General features: G+C 43.1%; 1 protein-coding gene across 1 annotated transcript in view; it reads right to left on the bottom strand.

Annotated features, from left to right (window-relative positions):
* Positions 1–648: 648 nt before the first annotated feature.
* Positions 649–23367, bottom strand: part of LOC101158005 (nuclear factor of activated T cells 1) — a 64859-nt gene continuing 42140 nt past the window's right edge. The window contains exon 10 of the mRNA XM_004086655.5: positions 649–2253. Coding sequence (XP_004086703.1) covers positions 2198–2253 — 56 coding nt within the window. The 3' untranslated portion in view covers positions 649–2197. The remainder of the gene's footprint in view (positions 2254–23367) is intronic.

Raw genomic sequence — 23367 nt, 5'->3', positions numbered from 1 at the left:
GAACTGAACGCCTATAGCAGGGACTTCTTTTCTCTAAAGACAAAACAATGTGGAAAAAGATCATGTGCTTTTTTGTTGTTCTTTTAACACAATACGCTTCCATACAGATAAACTGAAGAGTGAAAAAAGGATTTGAAAAGTTTGGGCCCGCCACGCCCCTGTAGGGGTTCACTGTCTAAGCCTGTTTTCTGTTACTATGGGAGCTTCTGGACTTTGCTGAATGGAAACATTTTGCAGGGCAGGCAGGTGGTACACAGGAGTACAGCGCAGCTCCCAGGGCGAGAAGCTGTTCTACTCAAAACTCCCCATCACTGACAGGCTTCCTGGAAAGTCTGCAGGTGGCTGCTCACGCTTGACAAATCTCAAGCCTGTTGCTCTTAGTCCTAAAGTTGGATAGCAGCATGAAAGCTAGAAGAAAAATGTAAGTGAAAGTGGAAAATTGTCACGGAATTGATTCATAAAATCACTCTCAGAAATGAAAAGGAAAGGTGGAAGAAGTTTGTGGACGAAAACAAAAATTCTGTTAAAACTTTTCAGAGTTTATGAGGAAAAGAGGAAGTGCAGTAAATAATTATGTTTTTAGTTTGCAAAAAAAATCCCCAACAAGTTTGCAGAAATCCAAGAAAACAAAAAGCAATGCTTCTGTCATTTATGGTCACCTTTATGATGTTTATTTCAATTTAGAGAACATATTAAATGCACTTAAAACACATTTCATTTTTATAAATATTTGAGATTAAAGAGACAGGTTTTACCCTGTGCCTACACAAAGAAGCATTACACAGTTACAAAGATTGTGAAGCCATTGAGGAGAGTAAGGCACGAAAAACCTTCATGATACAGACATGCAGTTACAGAGTAAAATGCATGGGGAGGCTATTCTGCTATCCTAGGAGCTACATGACTGCGGCGCGCATGCTCGAAATGACAGAAAGAAAACTTGCAGCTTTGTAAGAAGGGATTATGTGCATCTGCATCACAAACAAATATCTGCATTTGGTCTGGAGGCAAAGTTTCTGCAGTAAAGTGCATAATGATTTATTTCTGGAGAAACGAACAGAAAAAAGACAATAACTTCACCAAAGATAAAACCCTTTGGTTTGCTTTCATCAATTATTGCCTATCTGTCGGTAACAGTCCTGGCCAAGTCCTCACTGAAATCACCCCGTTGATGAGTAAAACTGAGAATATTAACATGCAGATCTGCACTGTGGTGACTAATATACAAGGTATGCAAATACATGTGTTCTAATGAAGCGGGAAAGCACACTAGCTGATATGAAAGAAAGAAAGAAAAAGGCTGTCTTCAAAAGGCCCTGAAATTCAGGAGATATGCTCTGCATCTTTCTCTGATTGTCTTACAGCCAGGATATGGATGAAGGGCTGGAAAACTGGGAAAAATGTAGAAAAAAACAGGCACAAAGGTGAAAAGAAAAGAGTCAAATATGTATGAAATCAAAAGACATAAAAAGTGTAAAAACAATAATTCATTAAGTAAGATAAGGCATTTCAAAAAAACTTGTTTATACAAATGAATATAATACACACATTCGGTTTAAATGAACATAGAATAAAGAAGCAAAAAAATAGATTCATTCACACACTCCCCTCTTTTTTCCACCCCTTTTACTCTTTTTCCCTGTAAACAAATTGTTGAAATGATACAAAAATGTATAAAAACGTCTGCTTTGGGTTGCAGTGAAGTGTTGGCATGAGTGCGATTGCTGCTGCTGTCTGCTGTCACTGCTGGAAGGCACCGGATTGGTGGTTGCTGACCAACTGAGCAAACAAAAGAAGCAAAGGGATGAAGCTTATTGTCCCGTTAGCTTGTCCTTGGGTGAACACGCACACCAAATGAAGATTGTCATCTTGGAGAAGACCGGGGGAGTCATTGAGCTGCTTGGTCCACTAAAGAACATCTGCTGTGAATTAAGGCGAGTGTAGCCTCATATTTTGCCCCTGAAATCACTTCCCTTTTTTTTTTCAAATGAAACATTCACCTGTTTTTTTTTCAAATGGAGCTTGCCAGTGATTGTCAGCGAGTCTTTGAATCAAGGAGAGCGGTCGGGGGGGGAGATCCTGGTCAAGGCCTTTTTTATTTTCTTCTTAATCTGGACCTGTAGCTCGTCTGGACCGCTGTGGGTTGATGCCTCGGTCTGGGTGTGTACGTGTGCTGCAGCAGAAAACATCTGGACGTCTACGCGTGAGTGTGCACGGAGGTGCTGGAGAGGTCGTTCCTGATGATTTCGTTCACTGCCGAGACAAAAGAGAAATGGCAGGTCGTTATAAACCAGACACTGAACAAACTATTTACATTTTTCAGCTGAGTTTCGACATGCAGCAGGAGCAGGATCTAAGATCCAGGCTTGCTGATGAATTTAACTGTACATATCAAGACTGTCTTCCTTGATATTGATGACATCATTCAGCCTGATAGAAGCGTTTTATAATGTCTCCTGCGACTTTAATGGGAACTTTCCAAAAGTCCAAAAGTACAAAGCCGATGACATCACCTGGGTTATCTCACATTTGGCTTCAAACTTTATCAAAGGGAGCTTGTGATAATGACGGCCCACCAGTGGGCTTTACCGAAACCAGATTTGAGCAAAGACGTCTAGTTCAGGTAAGGTCATCAGAGAGCGCTTCAGAATGGTGAAAACGTACTCATGTCCCCTCTAACAGTGAATTCAAAGGGTAGACTGTGGATGGATGAGCTGCAACGACAAAATGATGTAAACCATCAGTGGTTTTTCCTGGGAATCCCACGAAGCTGAATCTGCAAGAGTCAAATGTTGTGACCAGTGGAACACGGACACAAGCTGGAAGGCCCCAATGTTGTCCTCAAGATTTGAAATTCAGAAAAACAACCGGGAAATTGTATTGGTTTGATATATGCACTTTGTGTTATATTTTTATATGAAAAGTGCTTTATAAATAAAGTTTGATTTGATTTGATTTGATATATTTTATGATCAGATCCAGACCTTATAGACTGCTGGACTGCAGTTACACGTCATTCTTGATATATAAACTCATTACAGGAAGCCCTTTTGTCCACCCATTCTCCTAATCCACTGAATCTCTTTTGGGGTCATGGGGTCAAACCTGTTCCAGCAATTGTTGGGCAAAGGCGGGTTCCACCCTGAGCAGGTCGCCTGTCTGTTGCAGGGACACACAACCACACACTGGCTGTCCCACGCACACCAAGGGACACTTTAGAGTCATCAATCAACCCGATAGGCCTGTTTTTAGATGGTGGGAGGAAACCCACGCATGCACAGGGAGAACATGCAAACCAGGGCCGTCTCAGTCAAATCTATTCCATGTTGGGTGTTACAAACCCCTCTGGTTCTGCAAATGTCATGTATTGAAAATAAAAACAGAAAAAATGAGTTAAAGATGACTAAAAGTAATAAAAAAGATTCTGTTAATAAGGTGTGTTAACCCTTGTGCTAACCCTAGGATAGCACAAGGGTTAAATAAACAGAAGTTGAGGACTTAGAGTGAATAAAGTTTGAAAAAGAGTGAACAGGGACCTTCACCCAAAACTAGCTGGATTGGCTCCAGCAGCCAAATGACCCCAAAAGGATCCAGCAGGTTCTGAAAATGGACAGATGGATGGAAAGTCTGAACAAGATGATGCAGCTTAAGTAAACAACAACTCAAACCTTTCACCAACCTTCCTGCTGTTTTAAAAGAGCGGTCTGCCCACCAACCTGAACCTAAACCCGGAAGCACTAGATCCAGTCAAACAAACAGGAGGGTAGAAGACAGGAGTTACAGACCTGTAAAAATTATTTTGAAATAATTGTTTTAACCCTTGTGCTATCCTATGACCCCCCTTAAATTGACGTGTTCTCCCTACCATGACAAAGGTGGATAAAGGTGGAAAGATTTCATGTAATCCATGGACACCAGTGAAGATCACTAATCATTGAAGAAAAAAGGTTCAGAGCACTGTCTAGTTGGTCTAGATGACCCAGCTCCCGCTGGCCTCTCCAAACGAGCTGTAAAACAGCTTCAGTACATCCAGAATGCTGCTGCTCGAGTTCTGAGCAGAACCAGGAAGTATGATCACATTAGTCCTGTGCTCAGGTCTCTGCACTGGCTCCCTGTACCTCAAAGAATAGACTTCAAAGCAGCTCTGCTTGTGTACAAGTCTCTCCATGGCCGAGCACCAAAGTACATCTCTGACATGTTAGTGCCATATGAACCATCTCGTACTCTGAGGACCTCAGGGACCGGCCTCCTGTTGATTCCCAGAGTCAGAACTAAACAAGGGGAATCAGCGTTTCAATATTCTGCAGCTAAAATCTGGAACAGCCTCCCTGAAGTCGTAAGACAGGCCTCTTCTGTGCTCATGTTCAAATCTAGACTTAAAACATTTCTGTTTAGCCGTGTATATGACTGAAAGGTCCTACCTGCACTTTTCTTTCCTTTCCTTCCTTTATTTTTAAATCAATTTTCAATTTTTTTTTTTTTTCTTTTAAAGTAAATTTTACGTTGATTATTTCTATGATGTATTGTGATTTTAATGCATTTTTCTGTTTTGTGAAGCACCTTCAATTACTTTGTGTACGAATTGTGCTATACAAAATAAACTTGCCTTGCCTTGCCTTGCCTCCCAATGGTAAAGTGCCTAGGATAGCACAAGGGTTAAAAGATTTCTAAAAAAAAACAAGTGAGATGTTTTAAAATCTCCACCTCTGTGAGATCGTGGTTTAAAAAGGTTGTACTTGTAGATGCTTTCAATGATTTCAGTGTTTAGTTCTGCTCGATTAAATAGTCAAAGAAACTTATACTTTCCAAAGAAATCTTTTCATTGAATGTAATACTCAGCGAGACAATTCCATGCTGAATACTTGGCATAGCTGGACAAGTAGATAAAAAGTGGATTCCACTGTTTGCAATCCAAACATATAAAGGGTGTTAGTGAGCCATATCATCCTTGCGCACACATCTCCGCCTCAAAACCATCGTCTTGTCTTTCCTGCACCGGTTCCTGTGCCCAAACTTTTCCCACAGTCACACAGGAGGAGATCAGTCCCCTCATTTATCTGCTCTGTGTTCTTTGGCAGAGCTGAGGGAAGTGACCGAGAAGATGGCGAGGACCTCCAGACCTGTGGCTCAAAGCAAACAAGAAGCTTCATATTTGTAGAGCTTCGGCGTGATAACACGAGCTGATGGAGACACAGCGACAGAGTCTGGTGGAACCAGAGACAGGAAGTCCACCCACTCCTGGGTTCAAAACGGGTCTGCAGTCTGTTATCAGTAGATACTGCTGGGTGAAGCATCAACGCAGGACGAAAACAACAGGAATGTAGGCCTTTGGCACTCAACGACTCCATGTGCTGTTTGTTCTTTTGGTTTACTGACTTCAGGGTAACTTGTCATTTATGATGCATTTAAAAAATGAACTCAAGTGAATACAAACTGCATGGTTTTATAAAAAAAAATGTCTAGGTACTTTTCATGTGACATTGTTTTCTGTGTGAATACAACCCCCACCAATTTTGTACTTGCAAATATAACCCTCCCCAACGCACACACACACATGCACACACAGACACACATACACACACTCAGAGGCTGGTTGGGACTCTCCTCCCTGGACAGGAGGAACTCCCTTTGGAAAAATCCGACCTGTGCCAACACCGCCGGCTGTTTTCAACACTGTTCCACTCAGGACTAAACAGGCATTTACACGCTGAGGCTATTTATAGCGCTGCCATTGCAGGCGCAGAGGAAGTGCATGCACATGCAACCATTAAAATGATCCAAGCTTTAATTTTGTTGCTCAGCTTTGTTTACAGAAGTGAGAAAACGGCTCCAGGTAATTCTGAAAAAGAGACGGGAAAACCCAACTGCTCTGCAGCCACAGATGTTCCCTCGGACTTTCTCAGTCTGAAGCAGTGGCTCCTCTCTTCATCTCAGGCAACGTAAAAAAAAAGGGACGTCTCCTCCACCCACATTTTAACGGTGGTATTATTTTGATGATTTATCGACTAATATTTTCCATTGGCTCGCTCGCTGATGTTCCACTTTGAAAAAAAAAAAGTGATAAACAGAGAAAAAAAAAGGTAAAACGCTAGCCGTGTGGTTTCATGTTGTTATGCTGCTGGAAATGTGCAAACTGTAGAAACAGGATGTGGCCGACTATTGCGCCACAAGGCAACATCAACTTTCTATTTATAGATGCTTAATGATGTAGGCCTTGTCACTATTAAGCTGCACTGCCTTCTGGGAAATTTTGAAATTTAAGAGAAGTTGAATAGTTAGAAAACAAACTCCAACTGGGGTGAGTGGAAGACTGAGATTGAGTCCAGCGTTTCCCATTCTGCTCCAACATCAGCTGGTCCAGCTCTCCAATTTGTTGTTACATCTTTTGAATAAAACCGGTGTATTTTCGAGTCTGCCTCATCTTCCATGAGGAGACTAGATAACCACAAATATGCGGGAAAAGGCAAAAGCAGTCAGACAAGCAGGGGAACATTTTGTTCTGAGTGGAATTTGGCTGCAAAAGCGTCATCCCCCTGCAGGGAGTGGATAAGCAGAGGTATTTTACAAGCTCAGATCACAGTAGGTGTAATTTTCCACAAATATTTCCCACCAATCTTTATATTGGAGAAAAAACATGTTAACCAATGAAATAAAGCGCTTTTGCATCTCTCTCACTCTTGAAACTAGCTTTTTTTGTTTTTTATTTTTTGCCTGGGTTAATAATAATGGAAAGCTTTAACTGGGAGGATCCCCTCTCATGAATAAACAAAAACAGTGGAAAAACCAGGCTCCCTATATTCCCCTGCTGAAAAAGCAAGTGTTAAATGGCCTTAAATGGAGTGACATCTTTTATTATCCGCACTGCCAGAACAATCAGTAACTACAGCCTCGACCTGTCAGGACTTCTGTGGAAGGCTGGAGCTGCTGGGAGGTCTATTTTAACCAGGTGTGAGCGTGACACAGAACCACAACTGTGATGCTGGATGAACCCAACAGCTCCATGGACGCTTCAGCACCTTTGTGAGACCCCGCTGGTGCTTCTTGGCCTAGAATGTGTGCCTATGCTGAACCTCAGTCCCCACTGGGCGTTACAGCCGGCTGCATGTTGACCCCGCTGGAATAACCTGTCCGTACTGCATCACGGGTGTGATGGAAGCTACTGAACACACAGACTTTGGACTACAGAAGAGTTGGTGTCTTCTGAGAGTTTGCTGCTTTTAGCAAGTGTGAAAGCTCATCCAACAAGTGAACTCTGAGGATGAGGGTCCTGACTTTTACATGCAAATGAGGTTTCACGACGGTGTGAGTGCACACTGGATTAAAAAGTGGAAGTAAACCAATGGGCAGAATCCGGTGCATTTTGAGCTTCAATCATTAACCTGAAGAGGAGATCCTAATAAAGTAGTGAGGAGGTGGAGATGTTCAGGATTTTACATCAGTTAAATGACTCATTTGTTGTGTGGTTCTTCCTTTTTTTCCTTCCTTGTATAAATAAAGAGCAGTTGGAGCTGTGGGAGTTTTTTTTTTTTTTATCGAGAGAGTTTTCCTCCAGCTTTAACCCTTGTTTTCAAAAAAAGAGCTTATTTGTGACGTGGAAAATATGCTGGATGGGCCAAAGTCTCCCTGCTCTGCTCCATTCTGATCATCCACTGCAGACAAACAGATCCATGAACGTCTTTGTTTTCCTGGTCTGAGCTGGAATCTGGATCAGAACCGTACAGATGGATGGATAGCTTCCATAAACTAACAGTAGTGCTGCACCACTAATGTTAGCTTGGGGGTGTGAGGTGCTGTAAGCTAGCGGGAGAGGACGTAAAAAGATAGCTCAGGTATGGGTGATGGGAAGGGCAGCGTATTTGCTCTGCAACCAAAACTCTCTTCCACAACTCAGAGGTGACTTCCTCATAAACTTCTATTTAAACCTTTTAGCTCCACTCCTTTGCAAACATCCTTCAGTTGCACAAAAAACCTTTAAAAGATCTTTCATTATATTTTATTTTGCGTTTAAGACAATTGTTGGTAACCTTGCAGGAGAATCAAAATACATTTAGGGTAGAGTCCTCCCTCTTAAATCACTGCTTATTTCTTCAACCCAATTCTTGGGTTATTTTTGTTAGGAGTTATTCTTGGGTCGCTTTTTGGGTTATGGTTGTTTCATTTGAACCGGATTTATGTTTTGTTTTGTTTTTTTCCTGAGTTACTGTTGGAATTGTGTTAGAAACAACCCATTGGGTTATAATTCCCTATGGCGTGTTTTGCATATCAATATAGACCATCGTATCAAAGAGCTTTCAAATATACAACGTCCCGATAAAAAAGCCAGAGGTTTCTGTTGTGCAGAACTCAAACAGGGGCGGTCCAGCTTCATTTAGTCACTCTCAAAGCTCTGAGAGAACCTGACCTGCACTGGGGATTTAGTTAGCATTGTTAGAGACGAGTGCTGTGCTTCGGGATTCGATAACAGCTTCCACAGAGAACAGAGGATGCACTGTGGTCTGGAGAGATGCAAAGCCTTAAGACCCCAGAGCATTCAGCACCGCGGAGGTTCTGGCAGCTGAAACTCGATCCGCTGCCCTCAAACCGGGCTTGACTGGCAGAGACGCGGCAGAGTGGCTCCACCTCGCCCCGCCTTCCCTCAGCTGACTATCCAAATCGCGACCTCTGAACTCCAATTTGTTCCAGCAACTTCCTCACAGAAACTTCTGCTCCCCCTAGCAGTCTCTTGATACTCAGCACCATCCTGGACTCCTCTTACTTTCACAACACACAGCTGTCTGAAGGTCAAAGGCAAACACTTCCTATGCTTACTCCAACATTCTGCACTACAACACCAGCTTTGTGAGAACCACGAGGCTGCTTCCTTCCATTGTAGCAGCCAAACTCTCAGCATCACGTGAGGAAGTTTGTCGGAAACGCACAAGTTCTTTAATGTAAACACAAAAACCTGTGCAGCAGCATAAAAAGCTGTGAGGCAGACCTGCAGTTAAACCTCATTTGAAGCTGTGCTTTTATGTGAAATTGATTTGGTGTGGAAGCCAAACCAAAGCTCAAACTTGCTGGAGAGAGAAAATTGAATTTCCTGCTACATATTACTTTTGTTTCCCCACTATATCAAATCTTCTCTCAGCCTCAGCAGAAACACTTAATGGGCAGCGCGCTGCCTCCCACACACGGCAGCAGCGGCTCAGACAGCATCACTTTTCTTGTGCTCATAACCAGCAGCGCCCCAAACCGGGTCGGGGTCGAAGGTCAGAACACACACATGCGCAACACGGCGAAGTGGGGATGGAGTGAGAGGAAGTCAAGGAGTGAAACGGAGATCCTTTTTTGCTCTCAACGCATCAGACAAAGTGTTTCGCTCGCTCGCACGCCGGTGTGAGAGAGTGCTTTATAAATTCCTCCGAGCCTCACAGGTTGACAGCTTCTCCATCCATAGCAGGCATCCCTTTGGGCCTAATGGTGTGAGGATATTTGCAGACGGTATACTTCATCGGCCCTAGGAAGGCTGATACGTGAAGCAGCAGACTTTCTCCCGTGCACACACTCAGGCTGATGTGGAGGCTGCAGAGTTTTCAGAGTTTATCACCAAAGAGGACCTTTTTACTGAAGTCCAGGGGTCCTCAGATCCAGGCCTCCTGCTGCTTTTCCAGAACCCCTACCTTGTCTGCTGCTGATTACCTGGGTCAGGTGTGTTTAGCCAAAAAGGAGCTTGGCAGGTTGGTCGTAAAACATGTAGCACACCGGCCCTTGAGGCCTGGATTTGGGGCCCCATGCCTTTGTCACATCTGCCCTTACATGTGGATATGGGCTGTCTGTGGGTGAAAAATGGGCAAATCTGTACAAGGCACGCAGGTGGCTGACAGGAAACATCAAGATGGCCCGTAGGACGTCCACACAAACTAAGCTCTGAATTTCAAATGTCCTCATTTCTAACAGTCAAGTTGTTCGCACGGACCTATCAGTTGAACAACTATAAGTTGCAAAGTGTGCTGGCTTTGGGGGTAGAAAACCTGAAAGTCCATAGGAAATGGCCGCGTCTCACCTACTGCCCCCTGGTGTACCCTTACGTGTTGCTTACGTGTTCAGTATGGCCTCTCGCTTCCAGCATGCCCTTGCTTAAACATTTTCGCCCTATGGGCTTTCCAAGTGGTCCACTGTCTTGATATTTTGTGGGGGCCGCCTTTTGCCCCGTACTTTTTTGCCCGTGTTTCACCTGCAGACAGCCCTCATGCACCATAAGGGCAGTTGGAATGCTTTAGAATCAATAAAATGAACAAGTGCCGGGCCAGCTTTGGGTCTGGACTAACAGATTGCTTTGTTTTTTGTTCCAGCTCCACTGATGTCATGCACATTGCTGCAAAGAAATAGGTTAGGAAGGGAGTCAAACCTGTCACTGTCCAGGTTTTCAGTCAATGCGTTTGGTGCTGGGGGGGTGCAGTCCTGCAAGAAGGACAAGCTCCCCCCGCCTGATCGGACTCTCTGACCTCCCAGACAGACAGTGTTGGCGTAACGGATTACAAAGTAACATTTTGATTACTTTTGTCAGTAGCAGAGGAACGTAACGAATTACAGTTCAAGTTTCAGTGAATATTTTACATTACTGGACTATAGAAACCCTCGTTAGGCTGACATTTTTTCGTTGAAAACAAAACAAAACGGAGGTTAAAAAAACAAAAACAGAGTTAGTTGAGCACACGCACACACATGCATGTGCAGATTTGGGGATCGGTTAAAGTCCAGATATGCCTTCATTGCTGCCGTCACATTGCTTTTCCGTGTCTCTGGCCAATATGATTTAGCGCTCCGCAGGGGGAGGGGGGTGGTTTGGTAGACTCAAAGCAGTGCCACAGAGAGAGAAAGAGAGAGAGAGAGAGAGAGAGAGAGCGAAGATGGACATGGAGGCATGAAATAGTCCTTCGTCTTTTCAAGCCAGTTTCTTAATTTCAGATTTGATAGACAGATGAATAAAGGTGTTTCAGTGTTTTTTCTGCATCTCACTTTGTGCAGTGGCATAGACCACATGTCCAACATCTGTTGGGGTCATTTTGCACACAGTTGTATTTACTGAGGCCTGGTTTTGTCCCGAACCAGGTTCATCCTTTGAACGAGGTCATTCTTTTAAAAATTAGGTTTAATGAAAGACAAGAGGATAGAGTTAGTGCTGTTTTCCCTTCACCTTTCCTCCAGTAAAGTACAGTAAGGAGTAGTGAATTACTTTTTTAATAGATAATGAGTAAAGTATTTTAATTACTATTTTGATCCAGTACCTACGTAAAGTAATTCATTACTTTCTAGAAGTAATTTACCCAACACTGCTGACAGATGAGTGTCTTTATCCAAACCAATCACAGGAGCTTCCCCACATGCCCCACCCAGATGCAGTCATGAGAACTAATCTATTGGAAAAGGCGGCAGAACAAAGAAACAGTCATTTCCCAAATTAGAAACCCAAAGTTTTTTACTCGCCCCTCCACTGACGAGCTGATTTTGGCCAAAGCTGCATCTTTGATCTGCACTGGTGTGCTTGCTTTGCCTCTCCCTATCTCAACGCTTTCACTTCCCTCTCCTCCACCCCCCTCCCGCCCTCATTTCCTCCCGGGCCCAGGAGGCCGAGGGTGTGTGCGCTTGAGGTCGGCCTCCAGGGAGGATGAGTAGGAGGTGTTTACATGGAGCTGATCTCCAGCGCCCTGAGCAGAGACTCCTCTGGGTTTACTGTGCCGTCATTGCAGGAGGCATTATAAACAATTTTTTTTAAAAGAAATTAATCAACACAACTTCAAAAAATAAGGGATCTAAAACCCTTTCGAGAGCAGAAAAACAACAAAACTGGAAGTTTTTGGTTCAAAAATACAAAAACGCCACAACTCTTTAGATGGCGAGACGCCGTTCCTTTAAACATTTCTGACTACATTTATTACATGCATGCATGTAGTTGCAATACTAAGAATAGTGCCACACAACTCAACAATGAAAGATTTGGTCAAAGCTAATCACAGAAGTCAGGCGCTTCTGAGAGCATGGATGGGGACTTGAGGCTTTGGGAAATCAAAAGCTCTGTTTCCTGCAACTAGTGAAGCGTGGAGCAAACAATAAGGTCTCAAAACGCAGCAAACTGAGCAAAAGCCCCACATCTTAGCGATTAAAATATGAAAGGAGAAAGATTCAATCTCTTTCCACGGCTCATTAGCAGTGGCTTTATGGTAAAATAACTCAGTCAGCTGATAATCTTGAAGTGAATGATTTGGAACTAGAAACGCATGTTTTCCCGCAGAGACCAATGCAGCTGGATTTCTTTTGAAAGTGGCATTAAGTGAAAAAATATGAGCAGACTGAAGCAATCATTTTTCAGTAGACTGCAGAGCTGGAAGTGAGAATTTGGCTGCATGTGCAGCAAACACAATTTACAGCCACCTTTTTTAATATGCATCCTTAAATCACCTGTTTGCTTTTATTTATACAGTAAAAAATGATGAACTCTGTGTCCAAGAAGCTTTACCTCAGTGTGTGCTTTATTGTTGGCCATTCATCACAGATTCTCATCCCTGAGAGGCTCTTTCTGAGTCGAACTGAAGTGTGTTTGTCTGTGGAAATGCATGTTCAGGACTTTTTTTGTGGAAGGGAATCCCCAGCAACAAATAAAGAAAACAACATATTTCCGAGTTTGGTTTTTAACTCCCTTCAACTGTTCTCATGGAAAAATGTAAAGTTTTTGCCTGCTTCATTTCAAAGTAACAGAAAAGGCGCTGAATAGTGTAGCAGAGGTAACTAAATCTCACAGAAGCCCCTGCTGCGTACAAGAACGTGGCCTCTTTTCTTTTCAACAGCCCTGCAGCTCTCAAGCGATCCCACTCTGTGCTGAAGCTGCGAGTAATCAGCTTAACACTCTGTGTGCTGACCCTGAGAGCTGCTCCACAGCTTTAAATCACAGTGCCTGCAGGGACTCAGAGGCACAGAGGAGGAGGTCTCCTCAGGGCACATCATGGACCTATTCATCTGCAGAGGAAAGTGCAGGGAGGCGGCGCTCGCCAAACTTTCACTTCTTCTGCTCTCCACTTGCTTTGATTTCTGCAGGCTGCAGAGTTCCAGACTGAAAGGTGGAGGCAGAGCTCCTTCAGGTCCACAAGACGAGATAAGGAACGTTCTTCCCCCTAAAATCATAGAGGTACTGGTGTGTGCATCCCTGTTCACCAGCATTTGTACAGAAGGTAGAGCTGACCTTTGAATTAGCTGGACACTGGCTGCTGGACCAAATTCAAACTGATTCAGAAGTTTCTGACATTTCAGAATATTGAAAAACAGGATTTGAGTTGCCTGATCTATATTTAGTATTTCATTTGAAATATTAGATATCACAGACAAAATGTTCGAACCTAAAAATAAGATATTTGAAATGTTGTTTTATTTGACAAGAAACTGTTTAATTACCGGTAAGCCGTTCAGCAGTTATTCCCATCATCTTTTCATCTTATGTAAAAGTGTGTCCAGTTATCTGCTAATCAGGGGCGGAGCTACAGGGGGTCATGGAGGGGCAGCTGCCCCCCCCAGCAGAAAGCTTTGTCCCACACTTGTTCCCCCAACCCTTAAGAAATCATCAAACTTCTTTAAGCATTGCAAAAATAACAAAAGCAACATTTTAAAATAAAATAAATACAATTATGATAATTCCACGAATAGAAATGCATATATCACAAATATGCTCCTATTAAAAAAACTTGTATTCATCTAATCGTGATTCACAACGGATTGAATACTCAGAAATGCAATCTGAAGCTGAGTTGTCTTTATATATGCTTTCCATCATCAGAAAAATGCCTCATGTGCATGTTAAAAACACCATTTTCACAGGAGTGGGCCTTAACAGGGACATTTACACCTAAAACCTCTAAATTATAATGTATTTTATGTGGTAAATGGGCCTAAACCTCTTCCTGATATCACAAAACAATGGTTTCTGCTTTTGATTTTATTAAGATCAAAGCATGCTGCTACTTCTTCTGAAAACTTACTAAATATTTCTAAAGTAAAAGCTGATAACATTTGTCCCTTCTTCACTCTTCAATAAAAAATAAGAAATACCAAACATATAGTGATTGTTTTAGATCCGTGGGAGCGTGTACATTTTTCAATGTTTAGTTCTGAAAGTTCCCACAAAAGAGAAGGAAAGAAAAAAGCTGACGGTGGAAGGATTTCCCTGTTTGTTAGCATGTTGTTTTGGGTGAAATAGAGCTCAGCAGAGGCCAATCAGACAGCCATGGGACCAATTTCGGTTTATAACTACCATGGGCCACATATCACCAGTAGGAGCTCACAGTTCAGTGGTAATGTCCGTTCCCACCCCTGAAGTAAACCTGCTCCCTGCTGCAAGCCGAGTCTCTGAGCTGCGAATGGCCACCATTGGGAGAGGAAGAAAATGTGATCTTTAAGTTTGCCCGTGTTTTTCTTTCTTTGACTTTTTAGTGTTTTGGCCCTAACAGCTTCAGTGGAGAAAAAGGCACGCAGTGTCCGCGTGTTTGCGTTGAAACCAGGGCTAGCATGAGAAACTGCCAGGGAAAATCACCAAGATTGTGTGCAACTTTCTTCCACCTCAGATTTTCCTCTCTTTTCCGAGTCTGTCTGGGTCTCTGTCTCCTTTATTTCTACGGCTGACCTGCTTCTCCTCATGCTTGCTGCATATTCCTGGATGTGAGGAAAATGTGACAAACTCTTGACCCAAAAGCCTATAAGCCATAAAATAGGTCTGTGTTGTGCCTCTGTGCAATTTCAACCCACCGGATGCATCGCCAGGTGCTTTTTGTGCCTCTATTTGGATATGTAGGAAGTCTATGGTAATTATCACGTTTGCTATAAGTTTGTTCCTGCACAACTTTAAGATCAACTCAAATAAAAATGCTGTTTTTAACATGTTTTAACAGATTTTCTGATGATGGAGGATATCTAAAACGGACATTCTGCTTAAAACTGCATTTCTGAGTATTTCTTTATTCACATTATTGTGAATCAGGAGCAGATGAAAAAAGGTTGTTGGAAAAAGCTGGTATGTGTTAAGAATGGAGTGAAGCTCCCTGCTTCGCTACAATCAGACAGATCCGCTTGCGACAAACAGATCCATGTGCGTCTTCATTTTCCTGTTCTGAGCTGGAAACTGGATCTAAATGTACGGCTAGATAGCTACGATATCGGTCGCCTTTTTGTTGCACCGCAAATGTCAGGTTTGGGGGTGTGAGGGGCTGTAAGATAATTGGAGTGGGACTTTAAAGGATGTGTTTGAGAAAGTTACAAGTAAAACAGTAGAAGCTTGCATTTGAATTATTTTCCTGCAGCATTTATCCCTGGTCACATTCCACCTAGACTAGATTTTTGCTCGATTGCCGCCTTCCGACTCACTATTTCCTTCTCGTTTTCCTCATAAAGCGAGAAAGCCCGTTTTATCCACTGTTCTCCAACTCAATGGCGTTCCCCACCAACCTGGACCGGGGGTCTTTGTTGACATCCGTCGCTACGGATTACTATTTCACTGAGGTAACCAATGTCAGATGTGGAGCTGCTATTAGGAGGTCTGGGATGGAGACCCACTCCTGTTTACTGATGCCACAGGTATTTATATCCTATAAAAACGGTTGCTCGGAGCAAGGAGCTCGCCATCGTTGTTATGATCGACAGGAGGATCCCCCGTTTGAACACCACACCAAGGTCAGTGTGTAGCTGCTGTCCAGAAGTCGATCTTTTCATCTTAAACTTTTTCTCTTTTGGCAAAATACCTGGATATGTTGGGATTTTGGCCACAAAATGGACTGCAGAACTTTTCCATGTGCTCTTATTTCCAAGCGCTTGGAGGAAATATCCAGGATCGAGACAAATTTATGAACAGCGGTAAAGCGTTTGTGGAGTTATCTCTATTGAGGAATATTGCTTCAAGCAACTTTTGGAATATTTCTTTAGTCAGGAAGCAACTAGTGGCATAAAAAAATTAAGAAGCCTTTTTCAAAGCTGCCTTTTCCTTTAGATAACCAGATCCAAAAAGAAAACAAAGACAGTCAGCTGTGCTGACATGTGTTGCGTCTCTTTAATGAGTGTCTGCTGTGAGGTGGAAGCTCCGTGATCACAGATATACTCTGGAAGATTCCAGCCCGGCCACAGAGCTCGTCTGAGGCCAGAGCCTCTGATCCATGTGGCTCGGAGGCTTCTCAACGCGTGTTTCCTGAACCTCAGAATGTGAGCCACACAAACCGAGCCTCTAAACGGCTGTGTCAGGAGAAACGAGGAGAAAAACATTACGTATGACCATCTGAATTAATACAGCTTTAATGAAAAAAGGGATCAATCCAGAGAATCTTGTGGCTTTCATGATGGATAATTCCTCGGAGCATCCACAAGTTGGCTTAATAGTGCAGAAATAGGCAATTCAAGAGGTTTTGTTGCCTACGTTCTGCCGTTAGGCACCACGTAACACCTTTAAAATCAAAAGTATGACTGTGTGTGAACTCCAGACACAAAAGATCTCAATTTGTTTAGATAATCTCACTGCAGGCTTTCAGCAGACGCATTCTTTTACAGTGACTGTGGATATTATGACGGAGCGACTGAAACCAGACCAGATCCTCCGGCTCAGCTGCCAGGGTTTTGGTCGCACCGACACACACACGCACATTAAGCCATCCTGCTGCTCTCAGAAACGACTACATTCTCATCTTGGATCGTTTATCAAAACCGATACCATTCTCGATGGCTGTACCAGGCCTTCCATTAGCACAAATACAGTGGCCCCATCATATGTAGCCACTTAAATACAATTATTTGCTAAACTGCAAGTCATTTTGGGCAATAGTGTCAACAACTGAATGTGCTTCATACTAGGATCCAAAAACTATGATCAGAACCAGAAAGTGGAACGCTCTTGTGGTATTCGGCCAGAGGGACAAAGATAGAAAACATCAAGGAGGAAAAAAGAAACAAGAAAGGAAACAGCAAAGTTCTTGTGTCTCACACAGGAACTTCAACAGACTTCCTGGGTCTAGTAATGTTCAGATTATTGATGATGCTCAATGGAAAATGTATTGATGTGGGTTTAATTTAGCATCAACATTATTGACATCTTCCTTTAAAGACCCACCACGATGAAAATAGTGTTTTTGGTGATTTTCACATTCTCTTGTGGCATTTTTCCCATGATGGAGGACATATTTATAATAAAAAATTAGATTTAAACTGCATTTCTTGTTTAACTCAAATTATGGAGAATCAGGAGTAGACAAAAAGAATGCTATTGGAAAAAGCTTGTTGGTGTGTGGTTGGGTCACAAGCCCCCTGCTCTGCTCCATTCTGATGCATCCACCTGCAGACAAATGGATCCATGAACGTCTTTGTTCTCCTCTTCCCAGCTGGCATCTGGATCTAAACTGGACAGATGGATGGATCTGATATTGCTCATCAATTTTGTTGCACCGCTAATGTTTGCTTGGGGTTGTGACGGGCTGTAAGCTAGCAGGAGAGAGTGTAAACAAAGGGATGCTGGGATACCAGGGTGGGCTTTACTCCATGCCAACTGTCCCTCCCACAACTCTGATGAACTCCTGTCGCCCTGCAGAAACTATGTCCTAGAAAACGACACCGATTTCTTGAATTGGGTTGTAGTTTGAGTTAGCCGGCCGTGGTGCAGCGGTAGGGCGGTCGACCTCCAATCGGAATATTGCAGGTTCGATTCCCCCTTTACCTGTCAAAGTGTCCTTGGGCAAGACAATGAACCCCACCTTGCCTCTGGTGGAAGGTTGGCGCCAGTGTTCAGCAGCACCAGTGTGTGTGAATGTGTGTGTGACTGGCAGTGTGACTGTAAAGCACTTTGGGCCTTTGAAGAAGGTAAAAAAACACTATGTAAGTATACGCCATTCTATAAATGACAAAATCAAAATTAAAAATATCACCAAAAGATGATTGTTATGACTGCTACAAAAACCTTTAAAACTGTTTTTCATGGAATGACTAAAGTTTTAGGGAACTGTACTTCCTCAAAGATTACCTAATGTAAATCCAATTTCAAGCTGATCTCCATGGATCTCAGCTCTTACTACAGTGCTCAGCACTTCCAAATGTTTAGTGGAGTCTTTAGTGTTAGATAATGAGCAATAAGAGCCTAAGCTGCTCAATTCACACAATAGAACTAATGGTTTTTAATAGTAATGAAGCAAAAAATGCGGTCTATTGTTGATCACGGAGGTGTAGTTGTTTACCCATAGCTTAAATGATCAACGACTCAGGAGTGCACTCTTCTAAAATGTTCTCCCCCCCCCCATGGCTACACACATTTTCAAGAAGTTTTCAACTTTTAACTTACACCCCGTGATGAGACAGGCTGCCAGGAAAACAAGATTCCTAATATGAGAAGGCAGCAACAACAACAGTAAAATCTCCACATCCTGTCTGGAGCCATAAATAATAAAAAAGCCATCACGCTTTTTCTTGTACCTGTCAATATCCCTGCATGCAGAATTAGGTCTATGTTCTAGGCATTGCACTTAACCTCTCTATCTGAACGCTATTAGCTGGACGATGACCTGCTCCCTAAGGCCGGAGGTGCAGAGGTGGAGCGTTGTGAAAGCAAACGCCGTCCCTTCTGTTTGGAACTGACTCTCCAAACGAATCCAGGCACACACACGCTCCGCTGTCGAAAGATTCAGGGGCTAGCCCGGCTTTAGTGGGTCCCATTAGACACTTCAAGCTCCACTTTAATGAACACCCTTCCCCCCAAATATCCTCTCAGTCCGCTGCCCTCCCCTTCAATCCAGCCTTGCGGCACACTCCAATGTTAGCGACTCAGCATGTTTTCAGCATGGTGCGGACGCGCTCTCAATCATCATTAGGGGTTTTGCGGAGTCCTGGGGTCTGGGCAGCATGCCAGAATGTGTAAAAGTTTCCATGAGGAATGCCTTAAGTTGCCTTCAGGAGTACGGTATCTGCACCAGGATCCTCGGGAAGAATACACTGCTTTTTTGTTGGGTTTTATTCTCATGGGATAGTAGGAAAGAGGAAATTAACATCGATTTATTTAAAAAAAAGTTCTATGAAGCTTTGTATTTTGCTGGGTGCAAGGTGAACAGAGACCAATCGGTAGGAAGACGACCCTTAAACAAAACCCAATCAGAAAGAACATATTGAGAGTCAAATTTCGGCAAATACTCTCACTGACACTGACACCTTTCTGCTTCTGGGGAATGCAGCCAGGAGAAATCTGGATGTCCAATTAGCACCAGCTCCTTCACTGTCTGCTGAATTCAACTGCATTTCACCAACTGCTGCTGCAGCAGCTAATTGGCATCCATCTCAACCGATTAGCAGAGCCCACCTCCACGTATGCCTTAAATCCCCTCACTCCACCCATGCTCATTTGTCTTAATGTCTTTGTCCTGACCCAGTTTTGTTATAAAGCATTCCTTTCCCCTAAAATCTACGACTGAATAAAGGTGAGGTCCAGCAGAGATTCTTCTCGTCTTGATCTACTTATTTTAGTTTTTCAGGAACTAAGTTCCTTTGATCCCTTTGGTTTAGGTGCATCCGAAGAAGTGTACAGTACGCTTAATCAAACAACACACAAACACGTGGGGATCCGCACATTAAATCACAAACAAACTAAAAATAACAGTTTGCTCGGCCTTCATTTCTGAGATGCTTCTGTTTACCAGCATCCCTGCACCCCTTTGTAAGCTGTGGTAACGTGTGGTAAAAGTGGAATTCCGTCTCTAGTGGTTTACAACTTTGAACATGTTTAAATGTTTTCCTTCTCTGAGTCATTTGAACTTGCTGCAGTTGATGCTTTGTGCAAACTGACGAGGTTTATCTGAGCACTGGAAAAGTAGTAACTATTTGAAAGCAGGAGCTTTACTGGTGAAGCCACTATCATTAAATAAAACGGCTGAAATTCACAGAAGCTGCTTTCACACAGCTAGACTAAACCCACCAGCTAGATTTACTCCAACATTAAAATCTCACTCAGATCATCTTATGGTCTATCCGCTCTCAGTGGTCTTTCAATTACGATTCTGCCATTTTTAGCCAAAATCCAGAAACCTGTTTCATTTTCTAGGACATAAGTTTCTACAGAGGAACAGCCTCCACCCATTTCCCATCATTCATCTGTTTACACACTTTCCCACTAGCTTACAGCCCTTCAAAATCCCCAGCTAACATTACCAGTGCAACAAAAAGGCCTAGCAATGTTTAAGCTATCGAGCCAAATTTCAGCTCAGACGAGGAACACGAAGACATACTCTACATGGATCTATTCGACAAACAAATGGATGCATCAGAATGGAGCTGAGCAGGGAGCTTGTGGCTCCCTGTTGTATCTTCAATATTAACCTTAATTTTCTTGATATATGTCCCTCCATCATGAGAAATATTAAAAATGTTAAAAACACCATTTTCATCAGAGTGGGTGATGTTCAACAGTAGAATTTACACGGTGCAGATATGCATAACCCTTGTGCTATCTTAGATGACCCCCCCCTTACACTGACGTGTTCTCCCTACCATGACAAAGGTGGATAAAGGTGGAAAGATTTCATGTAATCCATGGACACCAGTGAAGATCACAAATCATTGAAGAAAAAAGGTTCAGAGCACTGTCTAGTGGGTCTAGATGACCCAACTCCCAATGGTAAAGTGCCTAGGATAGCACAAGGGTTAAGGTCATTTGGCACGTTGTAATCAGTCATGTTCTTTGTAACAAACCAGTGTTTTTAGGTAACATGGTTTTGAGCTCCATCATGAGCTGATTATGACTGTGATTCCAGCGAGGCGTAGTCTTTTAGCAGCGGGTGCCTCATCCTTTTCTGCTTTTATTCCCTGAAGCATACTGTTTTGAGGCTTTGCCTGCTGTTAGTTGTAGGCCTGTGACAGGTGTGGTCCAACGTGACGCTAAATAGAAAAAGCTATAAGTGATAAATTAATCTGTTTCTGTAGATGCCAGATCACCTCATGTATTTGGTTCTACCACAGCAAAGCATTTACTATGGATACTGTAAATGGATTTCTTGGGCGTTTACTCCTCAGAGTCCCTTCATACCCACTCTGCTACTTGTGGTACAGTATCTTACCGTTGATAAGTCCAGAGATTTTTCAGGGTCTCTGTAAAACCTGGGCTTTGCCTGAGAGACACATTTCCTCTGGTTGATGAGGGTTGGGGGCCTCAGTGTTTGAGTGTGGGAGTTGAACCACTCTTGGGGAAGATAAAGTGTGCTTCTGCAGACTCCAAATCACTGGCCCTCAACTACGGAGGAGGAGAGCAATCCTAAGCGGCTGGCGTTAAATCATTGCTGCTGTGGTGAGGTCATCCCATCGCCTACCTTTGCTAATGGAGCGCTCACTTGCTAGCGTAAAGCGGTAATGTGTGTCAACGTGGAGCGGGCGCCCTGTGAGCTGCCTTCCGATCTTATTTATTTTAGCTTAAGGCTCATTTGAGGGGTTTGGGATAGGGGCTGAGGCTGTTAGTGGCAAATGCCTTTGCAGTATGGTGTTACCACCACACACTTACCGGGAGTCCGGCAGCTCACCACAGAGGCATGCACAGACGTTAGGTGATGCAAAACGGCAGCACACTGAGGTTTTCAAGTGGCTGCGTCTGTGTCCTCGCTCAATCAATACACATGCCTGTGCCTCTATAATGCAGCTATAATCTTGGGCTGAGTACATTTGGCCAGCAGACTAAAAGATGGTCAAAGTGACATTCTATAGTTAAGACGAAACTAAATACAGCGTTTCCTCATTTATTGCGGGGGCTACATTCTAAAAAAAAGTCGCAATAGGTGAAAAAGTACAATTATAGATAATTTAAGGCTAAAAAAGCCCTCACTACACTACCCTTTTCTCAGACATGAATGAACATTTTTAAAGTTTTGCCTTTTGTTTAAGATCTTAAAGCTCAAAGAAATGTTGTTCACCTTTCATCATATTCCTTCAGGGGTCGGCACAGCAAATCAGCGTTCACTAATTGGCACAGGGGCTTTTGCAGAGACTTTGATGACGGATGCCCTTCTGACACAACCCTGTATTTTATCCAGGCTGGGGACCGGCACAGGGAGACTCAGACTTGGGCCTTCTTGATGCGACATGGTTAGGTAGTAGCACAAAGGGCCTTGCCCAAGAACCCACACTGGACAAGGCTCATTGCGCCCCCTGGGAATTGAACCCTGGTTTCTCATGTCCTGGACTTAGCTATCTTAGCCAACAAGCCGCTTCAAAGTTTGGAGAAAATGGTAGTCCAATACTGTAGGATGAAAACAAAGAGCTGCTCGCAATAAAAAAGATTCATGCAATTCTGGCAAACTGAACGCATTCTGAAAAGAAGACACCGCTCAACAGCCAATCAGGATGCAGAAAACATTGCAGCCTTAAAAAAAAAAAAGAAAGGAAAATTTTAATAAAAAGAATCCGTCACACAGCAAGACCACAAAAGATGAACTGCTATATAGCGAGGAAACACTGTACTACTTTATCCCGGCCTTGTTTTTTGTTGAATTTGTTTCCGTGGCATTAACTATGCAAAACACAAAGTAAAAACTCAATTGGCAGTTTGACAAACACTTATTATATTATAATAATAATAATAAGAAATAAAGAAAAAAATAAAATAAGTAAAAGTCAGGACGGAGAACAAAATATTTGAAAATTACCACAAAAATCTGATTGTCTCCGTACAGATTGTTGGTGAAGTGTGAGCTAACGGGGCTTATCAAGACGGACAGAAATGCTGACAACAGATCAATTACACAGTTTCACAGCAAAACTCCCCCGGTCCCCTCATGCCTATCACCACTGTAGTCCCAGAGCTGCTGAGTGAAGAGCAAGTAAAGCCGACTAATGCTAGAGACCTACTGCATGCACAAAGGTATATACATACACACCACTTCAGCTTGCTCTACAAAATGTGCAATTGAGGATTTCATCATGCAGGGGTTTACCTTTCCCAACCCTGATAGGATACAGACATTTTTTTCTAGTTTCGAAATTGGCATAATGCCAGTGATATGATCTACAAATGTATATCATAACAAGTGAGGCCTCTGCTAACGCAGATAACAGGTTGCTGACCTAAGAGACATAATGTGAGATGGACACATGAGGCAATAAACCAGACCATGTGGTCCCTTGGGTGGGACTGGTTTCATTGCCAGAGGGAGATCAGTGACCTGCAGACTCCCCTGATGACGACAGCCGTGAGGTGTCGACTCTGTGGGGACAACACAGGAAAACAAAGCCCCTGCTTTCTGCCTCTCTGCATCCCTCCTAGAATATAGGGGAGAACCGTTCGCTCCAGGAAACCTCGACCCATTGTTTTGCTTCCTTCATTAGTGGTTGTGTCAACAGTTTGGCTCTCTG

This window comes from Oryzias latipes, chromosome 16 (genome assembly GCF_053564925.1).
Source record: "Oryzias latipes strain Hd-rR chromosome 16, Olatipes_Hd-rR_3.1".
NCBI lineage: Eukaryota > Metazoa > Chordata > Actinopteri > Beloniformes > Adrianichthyidae > Oryzias > Oryzias latipes.
This window is presented reverse-complemented; position numbering and strand designations above follow the sequence as displayed.